Below are 10,697 nucleotides of genomic sequence, written 5' to 3'. Positions count from 1 at the left end.
AAAAAAAAAAAGGACAACACAGCTCAAATTACACAAGAAAATTACAATACAAGCATTACCTATGCTATAATATAATAACAATGATAAAACATAAACAAACAAACAAGACATTTTTTTTACAACACAAAAGCACGCAACGCATTGCATGTGTGCGCTGTGGTGACAAAACGGCCGTAGCTCAGCGTAGTTGCTGCTCAGTTAGAGTAGCACACTGATATTCTGCTACGCTCGAAGTAGCAGGAAACGTGAAAAACGACGAAACCGCTGCGCAGGAGTGTTCCGTTAAGCGGCATAAAAAGGAAAAAATAAAATTAAAAATTAAATGTGTCTATAGAAACAAATTAATTATGGTTAATACTGTTAGTTTAGGTCTACCTAGAAATAATAATAAAATAGAATAATCAAATTAAATGTTAGTGTTTCATTAGTATAAATTAGAAGAATAAACTGTTGCTGGAAGGCAGCAATACCAAGTTTTTGTTTGCGTAAAATAGCAGCTTTAATATGTCTCCTAAATACATCTTAAACGTCTTGATGGATTTTGACATATGAGGTGTCGTTAGATTCGTCTTCATTGAGGGGAGTGTCACGAGCTATAAAAAAATAATCAAAATAGTGAGGGGGGTGAATTATTTGTTTCCAACTAAAAATATTTTTGTAGTCGGGTTTTTGTTTTTTAAATGATCTTTAGACATGATCTTCCTACGATTAAATTGATCAGTTGGCTTCTCGCGTGTCTACGTAAATGTATGTTAAGCTAAAATAATCTTGGTGTAAATGGAAAAATTTAACTTTACACCCTTAGAAATTTCTGGAAATCGGTGCAAAACGATATAACTTATTTATGTGACGATTGATTCTTACCGTATAACCATACGCAAGCGGCCATTATAAAGTTACCCTCTCAATCCCTACAAACAACATGCACGTGCTATTGTAAAAGAAAAGTGATATTAAGCCGTTTCTGAATAATTTAAACAACCCCACAAAAATTACTATAGTTATTTTTAATGTTCCTTCATTTATCGAGTTCTTAGGTTTTCGCGATTGTTACACATAGGAAATGAAACTATTATTCCGGGTTTAAATTGCGAGTCAACCATGGGACCTGTAAAGGGCCCGAAATGTTGGTTTGTTTGAAAAAACAAATATACGCGATTTAAATTCGGAAAAATTTACTATGTTCTTTCATTTATTTATGGAATATAATACTAATGTACGAACGAACGAGCCACTTTTCGCAGCGAGTGTACATATTCACCTGCGAAATCTAGATTCTGCGCTAGTTACCTAGCAACCACCTAGATGGGGATGGATGGGCAGGCCGATCGATAGATGCCTCGCGGCGCACTCCCGCCGGTAATTATTTTTATTACATCCCGGGTTGCACGCATGCGCTATGCAGCTGCGTTGGCCGGGTCGTCCTCGGCGCATCGATCACTTCAGATGTTGATTTATATGTAGGTACTCGTAAATGTATCTATGTAATACACAGAAATATTAATTTAGCAAAGACACCAGCGTGCTAGAGAAAGGCTTGTCGGACATCGCACAAGTACTTGTAAACAAAGGAAATGCCGCACTGCCGACCACGAGCTTTACACAAAGGAATGGATTCTTTGCACTATTTCCTTGCAATGAATGCAAGGGAATTCCGGGGTGATATCAAATTAATAGGCACTAGGAAATTTCGTAGTGGATACGTACACAAGTACATGGAATTCAATTACACAATTGTTTGTTCCGGGCACGGGTCAGTTCGTTCGAGAGGGAGAGGGGAGAGGGTGGATGGTAATTAAAATCCTTTGGACGAACGAATGCACTCTCTAATAGAATTGCTCGAATACAAAGACTTCAATCTACTCGTACAAAAACTCTACTCGCAAAAAGCTTATTTACGGAGTACTTCAAGGCAAAGTGCTGGATCACAGCTATTATCAATATATACCAATGACTTTTTGCAATCATTCGCCGGCCATACACTTACTTGTAATGTTGAGAGCGAAATTAGTGACCATTTGATTTGCATTTTTAATTAACGAGCTTTACAGACAGTTGTGCTCGATTGAGCGCGCGGCGATGAAAGGAAAAGGGGAACTTATCACATCCGTCGCGCGCGCAATCGCGCACTCCAACATGCGCCAGTTTCACGCGATCTATCCTGAGCTTTTAGCCTTTACAAGGACGCTCTTTCCGTTGTAACAAAAACGAAAACGAGTATTCGCGCGCGAAAGAACGTTAGCTTAACAACTGTCAAACTGATAATCGCGCACGATTGCGGGTCCAGCTTTACGCTCCTGATTACGCGCGATGGAGTATTAAATACTAAAACAACAGTAAATGATACCAGTTAAGTTAAATAAAGTCAAATTAGTATCTTAACAAAAGACTGAACATAACAAGTGAATACCACTACCATAAATTACCTACGCTAATATATTCTCTTTTAATAAAATAACAATCTCTTAATAATCTATTAAAAAAATCGCATTATATTCAAAATTCGAAGTTTAAATCTCAAAATTACCTTAGCGAACGGCTCGCTGACAGCCTTGTTGCCATTCCGTCAATGTAAACCGTCCATATGAGGGGCGCGGTGTGGGAATAAAAGCTTGGGAGGGGCGGAGAGTGACCTCTCTCTCGTTCGTTACTTATTTATTCTCTGACAAAGTTAACAGGCTTATGTAGCTTTTACTTTGTGTTACTGTATTTTTTTTTAAATACATCAGGCGTAGATTACGAATGTTGTGCTCCAAAAAAGATTGTGAGAACTACCTGATTTGAACAGTTTCATTTGTTAGCGGTACTGGAACTATATATACAAAAATGTTTAATTTTTATTTCGGACCAATGGTAAAATATCCATAGTAAAACTTAAAAAAAGGTTGGTATAAAAGAAAGCAAATTAATTAAAAATATGCTTTTAATTTGCTCTACACGAAATTTAAAACGGAACAACCGAATCTCCCTACATTAGCACTTAGAACTTGGTACTTGGCGTTGTGGCTGATTTATTATGTGACAGTAATTAAGTTCAGCTTATATAGAGAGCCGGAAAAGTAATGTATTCTATTTGAGAATCCCTTATCAATTTGCTAGTCATATGTATGTAAGGCATCAATATTTATAAAATCGAGTTTGTACTGTGAAAAATGTGTAATCAATATTCCTATTCAATTTGAGCCAATTAAAAAAAAACAATTCAAACTAACTAAATTTTGAGTGAGCCGCCTCGTGTTCCTCGGTTTGTTCCACGTAAAATTATGAGCGCGCATAGGCTTCGATCCGGACTCGTTCTTTTAAGAAATTTTCGTATTTGATGCAGAGGGTGCATTCACCGAATTGCGAAGTAAAAAGTGTAAAATTTCTGAGGATGTACGATTGATGGTACGGATATGTGCACACGCTGGTTTCTGTACATTTAATGTTGGGTGGTTTCAATTTTAATTTCTACGGTTTCAATCCGTTTTGCCGGAGCCAACGTGGTGGTGCCGCGAAGATTTTGTACACATGTTTGGTTAGGTAGTATTTTCATTTGTCTGTCTGGATTTTATTAAGTGTTTTCATGATGTATCGTTTTTGTAATGGCATTGAGCTCCTAAATAAATATAGAGTTTAAAAAAAACTTTATTTATGCGAGCAGCAATCACATAACAGCTGTTAAGTAATCCATTTAGTGGATAAGTACATAAGTAGATTAGAATCAAAGCCACCCCACTCGTTTCGCGATTTGCGTGACTCGAATATGGAACCATTTGGTGGTCTAACGTTTTATTTCTAAAATGTCAAAGTACTTACGGACACTCCTTTAAATTAAGTTACAACTGGAGATTTGTAATTAGCACTTTCACCTGTTACTTAACATGTATGTATTGTTAAAAATTTCGCTGTAAATCTTCCAAAAATAAATAAACTTAGTTAATTGGTATGCCACATAAATCAATCGTCCAACTATACAACAGCACAATTTCGAGTATCCATGTCTGATAATTTTAAATCACCTTGTGTTTATTTTGTGTGTCAATGGCAGGATTTTGTACTTAATACATTCAGGCGTCACTTTGCGGAGGTCCATGTTAATGAAAATGGAAGTAAATTAATTTGCTCATCTGTTGACTGCTCGACTGCCGAACGTCGAGCAGTCAACAGCCCCTGAGGATGCCTCGTGGAGAGGCGAAACACGTGTCGGGTATATTTTTGGTGACGGTTTGTGTGTGTTGTTACGCTTGTGTTAGTTATTTTATTAATTTTATGCGGAGGGAGGGTGGGATAATTAACTGAATGAAAAAATATTCGCAGCTATGTTATACGATTTCACCTTCACTGGGTTTGGCATTCTACTAAAAGTTTAAGAGTTTGAGTGATTGCCATTGCAATTTTTTGGTATTCTGCTCTTCGATGGCTCATTCGACTAAACTGCCGATTAATCGAGATAATAGATAATATAAGACAATTAAGATGTGCATTAATTTCCATTTTAGTAAGGCAACATCTTTAGTGAGTGATTAAAATTAAAAAGTCATGGAACAAAAAATGCTGTTTATGATGATAGTAATATATAGTCCTGCGATATGTTAGTATTAGCCTCGTTGATGATCTATATTATTTTGCCATCTTTATATATATGTATGTATAATGATCATTTCATTACCAAAGTCAAATCAAAGTGTTGTCCATTCAAAGAATTTATGTAAAGATCGAAACAAGTGAAAATTTAAAGAGGCTAGGTCGGGCGAGAATGCTGTGAGTGAGGTAACACGTCCCAAACTAATTACAATAGTTTTTGTCGGTTTTGTAAACAGGTATGTGTATAGTTCGGTGTTATCATGACAAAATACGACATGACACCTTTACGATTCACCGGTTCTGGGCGTTTTCGTGAAATATAAACTTATAACCTTCCCGCCCAATGAGCGTTAAATTTATTATTTTTGAAACATGAAATTCCTTTCTCGTTTGAAGTTTGCTATATTATACAAAAACCGCACCATAATATCAGTATAAGGCACTTTTTATATAAAAAAATACCGTACCAACATTGATATATTTATCTACGATTTTTTTTAAACAACTCTGTTATGTAAACTTTGTAAATTACTATAAAAGTATTCTGTCGATTTACAAAAGTTCACTAAAAATCGCATGGCAATTCGACAGTTACGTTTGGAGAGTGTAACTACGCTGGGCGGTTCTAGACGGTTTCGTGAATTTAATCATACAATGGAACAACTCGAGAATAGTCTGGTCCGTAAATTAACGTCTCAGAATGAGATAGAACCATAACTGTTTTTAAAGAGGCCAACGGCTTTTCAAAATGGTTAAAATCGATAATTATCTTCACCGTGAATAAACGCCTCTTCAATATGAGATAGAACCATAAGGTCCTTAAAGGGACCGACGATTTTCCAAAATAATAATATAATATAATAACGCACACACTCAACACAGCCCCGCACTAGGGAAACCCTGTGTCGCGGGTGCCATGGACACACACATAGACAACCACAAATTACACCCAAACTCACGAGAGAAAGAAATGTAGGTCATGCAAATATTTCGCCCGGCCCGGGAATCGAACCTGGGACCTCTGCGTGGCAGTCCGGCATGGTAACCGTTCGGCCACGGAGGCAGGAGGCAGGAGGCAGAAAATGGAATAATTAGATAATTATATCCTCCGTGAACTAACGCCTTTTCAGAATGATATAGAACCACATTAAGTACTTATAAAGGGGCAACGATTTTTCAAAATGGGACAAATCAACAATTATCTTCTCCGTGAATTAACGTCTTTTCATACTGAGATACAACCATAAATATTTTCAAACGCTACAACACAGCAGAAGGTGAAAGTACCTACTAGGAGGTGTATGCGAAATAAAAAGCACATGCAAACATTGAGCATATTTAATCGTAAACAATAATACATTTATATCTTACACTATAAGTGTGACAATCTTAGCCACGTAGAGCCCAGCTTTCGCGACCGTGCCCATGAGAACCCGTTTCAATATGGTGGAGCGTCAGGCGGATGTTTATTTGTGACGAATGTTTTAAAAGACAGTCTCTGCAGGACGTAGCTTTTTAACAGAACTTTTGTTTGTCAATTCACGTTATTAAAACGGGGGTCATTTTCATAATGCCCCTAGATACGTGACTACTTTTTATTTGTGTATATAACGTTATAAATTTAAAAGACATATAAAAAAGTTACGTTTATTTACAAAAAGGAGATCATTATTTTGATAATGAGCCCGAACATATTTTTTTTTAAATTTAATTACGAGTGATGTGCTCAAAACAACTTTTTTCGCATAGATACATTTTTTATTGTTTCGTAAATGGGAACAGTTCTCCGCGTACCGCTAAACTGTACTAGAGCTGATTTTAGTTCTACCTATATTTGATTTCGTGCAAATATAACACAAATTTTTGTTTGATGTATAAATTATTATTATAATGTTTTATAAATATTTATCGAATTTATAACAATGTTATGGAAAAGACTTGGTACAAAATTATTATTATGATTTTTATATAGTATATTAAAATTTTAGGCCATGTTTTTAATAAAATAATCCATTCTGCAAATGCGCGTATAATACGTAAGATCGACTAAATGTTCTTCGTCATTTCAAAATCGTTATTCTAAGTCGTTAGCTTTAAAATTAAGTACCAAACGAACGTGTTTCACTACATTGACTACACACGTATTGTTACTAGACATCCAAATGTAAACACATCGAAATACGACGGCACTACAACTTATTCCGCGAACATTTAACTGAGGTCGTTATTTACTACAGCGCCGTCGTCAACACAGCGGAGTTGAGAATGTTCTGACCACAACAAGTAACTATCGCTACTAACAACATATAGATATGAATAGAAAAATATTAAATTTTAAAAAGAAAAATTCACAATCCAATTTCGGTAATGCACTGTTGAGCTTATACAACCTAAGGGCGCATTTCCATTATGTCGTGATGACAGATAGCCGCGCAGTTTAAAGTGTCGTGGCTTCACTTAGAGTACAACACTTTAGTTGCTGTTCATGACTTTTTTGACGTTACGACGACAGCCTGTCAAGACATGCGAAGAGCTAGAACGACAGTCCTCTGACAATAAATAAGACGTCACGATAAAAACGAGATGACAGACAATCGCAGCTACTATTATCGTCACGTTTTATTTATCATTGTCTGTGCGTGTTGTGCTCCCTACTCTCGCCGTGAACTAATAAATTGTCGTCACGACGTCACGATTCAGTGGGAATAGCTTTTTTTTTAAGTTACTAATAATCGTCAAACCCTAAATAGTCTGATATGTGATTTGGAATATTGTCACAGATACCTGAAAATTGTCGTTTGAAATTTGTCGGTCACGGCTGCGTTTTTTAGTTGACCCGCCGGCGCCGCGCGCTCCTACGCCGGATATAATTTCGCGGCACCCGATTCGGCCTTTTTTGCCTTACAGGCCTGTTCGGTTGTTCTTCAGGCACCTGATCAGGCGTTTTCATCAAATATAAGCTCCATATTTTAACCCTACATAGGATTAGCAAGAAATGAAGCATCCATGGCACGACGACCGTTACACATATCATAATTATTTGTTCGCATACGGCTATGAACTCAGATTTGCTAAATGCGGATGTGTTAAGGCGGTACATGCCCCACATAAAGGGCTGATAGGCAACAGTCGACATTTTGACTGCGCTCTACTTGACTACGACGTTAATTATGATATACAATTTATACAAACCTGGTAAAAGTATATAGTATATTTGTAAAAATATCGCTTATCGGCAACATACAGTGATACTGGCACCTAGTAAACAAATTACAAGTGTTTCATAATGGATAGCTTACTCCTATCTAAACAATCGCAGGAGAGTGACATGCAGGTATTGTCTAACAGTTAAAATTTTTATCCGGAGTGTTAAGAAAACAGGATAGCAGACCAACAAAGCTAAGCTCGAAAAATTTTTTTAAGTTCGAACGCGTTACGTAACTCGCAAGCAAAATGGCGGCTGTTGTTAAGACGCCTGGGCGTTGGCTCTGGGCGTGGTTTTACTAACGTTCGACAAAATGGCGCCGCAATCGCCTTGCGGAATGCGCAATCAATCGCTCGATGCCGGGTGAAATAACAATGTCTAAGTGAATTAAATCCTTCCAACAAACTTCAGCTGTTTCAGCCCAGAGAATCAATTGTTTGTCTGAACCCCATTTTTTTTACAAATATTTGCTTAGTTTACAGTAATAAAAAAAATTTCTAATATTGCACGCTTAAAAAACAAGAAAAAGAAGTCAATGCAAATAACATGAAAATACCCACTCAGATATAATGTTGTCACCAGCAGGCACACTTTTATATGATAATTAAGTTTTAAATTAGATTAGGATATAACAGATGAATTTTCGGACACTCACTTTCGGAATCGTCCATCCTGCTGAATGCTAGTGCGCTTGCCACTGAAAAAAAAAAGCTTCATTAGACATTTTATACGCTGTGGTATCAAACTGAAGTCAATGAAATTCAATTCACAAGAGCATGATCACTGGTTTCCAATTTTTAGCAGCCTTGACACTTACACGCAATGTAGCTCCACCTTCCCGGTTAAGTTCTTCCGCCTTTCTCTCAGTATCAGCCGCTTTAAGCTGCTGACGCTGCAAACGCTGTGGATCCTTGACTCCACGTGCCTCTTCCTGCTGGCGGCGACGCTCAGCAGCCTCCACCTGCTGCCGCCGCCTAGTCTCCTGGCACAAAAGAACCACAATGATGAGTATCTTTACAATTTTAACATACAATGTATATTGCTGCTAAAGCCTCTAACACTTACAAAGTATTTCACAGGACAAAGGAGCCAAGATCACCTCAAAAAGCGATAAACTAACGCGGAGATGCTTCCACAATGAGAAGCAGAGCTGAACAACGCTCGCCTGGGCGGCGCAGGGCGAGGAGCTGTCTAAAAATAGAATCGTCAATAACAGCTTACTGGAAGTAAGCGATGGTGATTTCGATTTACATGAAGGGAGGCGGACGGGTTGGTTTGCACGGCGCAAGTGCAGTAACCCGGTGCATAACGCGGCCTCTGGCGAACGGTTGGAAAATCCCGAGCGTCCCGGCAATCTGTTGCTCACCGCCGACGGACCTACTGATGGCATCGTGTTATACAACGATCAGTAGGTAGAACGTTCTTCATCAACGAAGCAAAGATAAACTTCTTACACATTAATCGATGCTCTTCTAATACGAGATTAAACTACTTACAACGTCTGGCGTCATAACATCAGAAGCCGAAGGTTTACAACACGACGCGAAAGCACCCATTTCTTACAAAAACACTTCGTATACACTTGTAACAAATATTCAAGAAGTTTCTTATAGGTTATAATTTTAACAACAAACCAACGTCAACAACTTAAAGTTTGACATCAGAAATATCGTCTAAAAAGTTTCTTAACAAATCTCATTCGTTTAAATGTTATGGAACCTTGAATTACTTTTCTTTCTTTGTTGTCTATATTTGCTTATTGAAGGCAGAGTAGTACAGCGTGTAATTTATTTTATTTTATTATTTGTATTCAGGTTACAAAAACCCACAAATACATACCCTAAAAACTAACATACATAATATTTTTTCTTGGCACATGGACGTTAGATTTTTGTTTAGTTTTCCTTTAAAGTACTTGTTCCTCTAAAGTATTAATTATTGTGTAACTCCACTGTAGGATATCCCAGAGTTGTGCGATACCGAGGGAAAGTATTTTACATTATTGTTTATAGGATATATTGCTTCATGGACACATTATTTTATTTTTAAAAGTCAGTAATACAAAGGTCAGCATTCAAAGATTTTTGAAAGTTGCTTGCCTCATCTGGGAATCGAAACGACCCTACACGAAAATATCCTGTATTTTTAGTTGTCAATCGAAAGGATCAATTATAAGGATAAATTCCTTCTTATAGTAACGAAACGCCATGAAAATGTTATTACTATTAATAAAAATGTCGTTTTCCTGAAAATTTTCATGACAATTATTCTCATTGTTATTTATGCGGTTTTTGTTTATTACTTTTCAAAGAAATGTATAAGTGAACATGGAAATAGCTGACAGCGGAAGTGCTATAATACAATATAATAGAAATATTATTTATTGCACACGAACAAATATAAAATATTGCTAAATAGCAAAATCTTCCAGGCTACCACTACAGGCTTTTGGGTTATATGATAAACTGTAAGATAAAATACGTCTATGGTTTAGGTTCTCAGAGAAAAGTTTAAGGAGACTGGTATCATAACTGTGGCATCACGGTAAATTTACTAAAATATTTTGTATGCCCGTAAAGAGAGTTGATATCCATAATATTAACCTTACAAATAAATCCTCATGTAACTCATAGTACCACATTTTCGTTTAACTAAAGTAAACGATTATTTACTGGGGAACTGTAACAATAAGATTCCGGAGCATTTATTAAGATTACCATTTCCTAAGTTTAAAACTTAACTGACTCGAGAGATAGGGTTTTCCGGAGAGACTACGGGCTCGACGGCAAGACCAGGGTGCGGCGGGCGTCCGGGCTCTCTCTCCTGCCATCTGCCAGTGATACGCCGTCACGGGCGTCTCTAGCGGACCCGGACTTGGGTATGAATTCGCCGGGGTTTGTGGTTAGCTACAGGGTCGAACACGTTC

At 37.2% G+C, this 10,697-nt stretch overlaps 1 protein-coding gene across 3 annotated transcripts; it reads right to left on the bottom strand.

Moving 5' to 3' along the window:
* Positions 1–249: 249 nt before the first annotated feature.
* Positions 250–9,327, bottom strand: LOC113234344 (small VCP/p97-interacting protein). 3 transcript variants are annotated; one of them, XM_026469649.1, is made up of 4 exons: positions 9,268–9,327; positions 8,589–8,753; positions 8,427–8,468; positions 250–264 (listed from the first exon to the last, which is right to left on the bottom strand). In XM_026469649.1, the coding sequence occupies exons 1-3, from the start codon at positions 9,325–9,327 to the stop codon at positions 8,454–8,456; spliced, it is 240 nt and encodes a 79-aa protein (XP_026325434.1). In that variant the 3' UTR covers positions 250–264; positions 8,427–8,453. The 3 variants fall into 3 exon arrangements, with proteins under 3 accessions (XP_026325434.1, XP_026325433.1, XP_026325431.1); XM_026469648.1 differs by lacking the exon at positions 250–264 and adding an exon at positions 5,889–7,824; XM_026469646.1 differs by lacking the exon at positions 250–264 and having other exon boundaries at positions 5,889–8,468.
* Positions 9,328–10,697: the final 1,370 nt, after the last annotated feature.

The sequence above is a fragment of the Hyposmocoma kahamanoa genome, unplaced genomic scaffold, assembly GCF_003589595.1.
Source record: "Hyposmocoma kahamanoa isolate Upper Pololo Valley unplaced genomic scaffold, ASM358959v1 83077, whole genome shotgun sequence".
NCBI classification, from domain to species: Eukaryota; Metazoa; Arthropoda; class Insecta; order Lepidoptera; family Cosmopterigidae; genus Hyposmocoma; species Hyposmocoma kahamanoa.
This window is presented reverse-complemented; position numbering and strand designations above follow the sequence as displayed.

Excerpts from the sequence above, each read along its gene's own strand:
- LOC113234344 (XM_026469649.1), bottom strand. The coding sequence starts at position 9,327 with ATGGGTGCTTTCGCGTCGTGTTGTAAACCTTCGGCTTCTGATGTTATG. Across the intron at positions 8,754-9,267 it reads ATGTTATGACGCCAGACGTT|GAGACTAGGCGGCGGCAGCA; the intron begins GTAAGTAGTTTA and ends CTTTTGTGCCAG.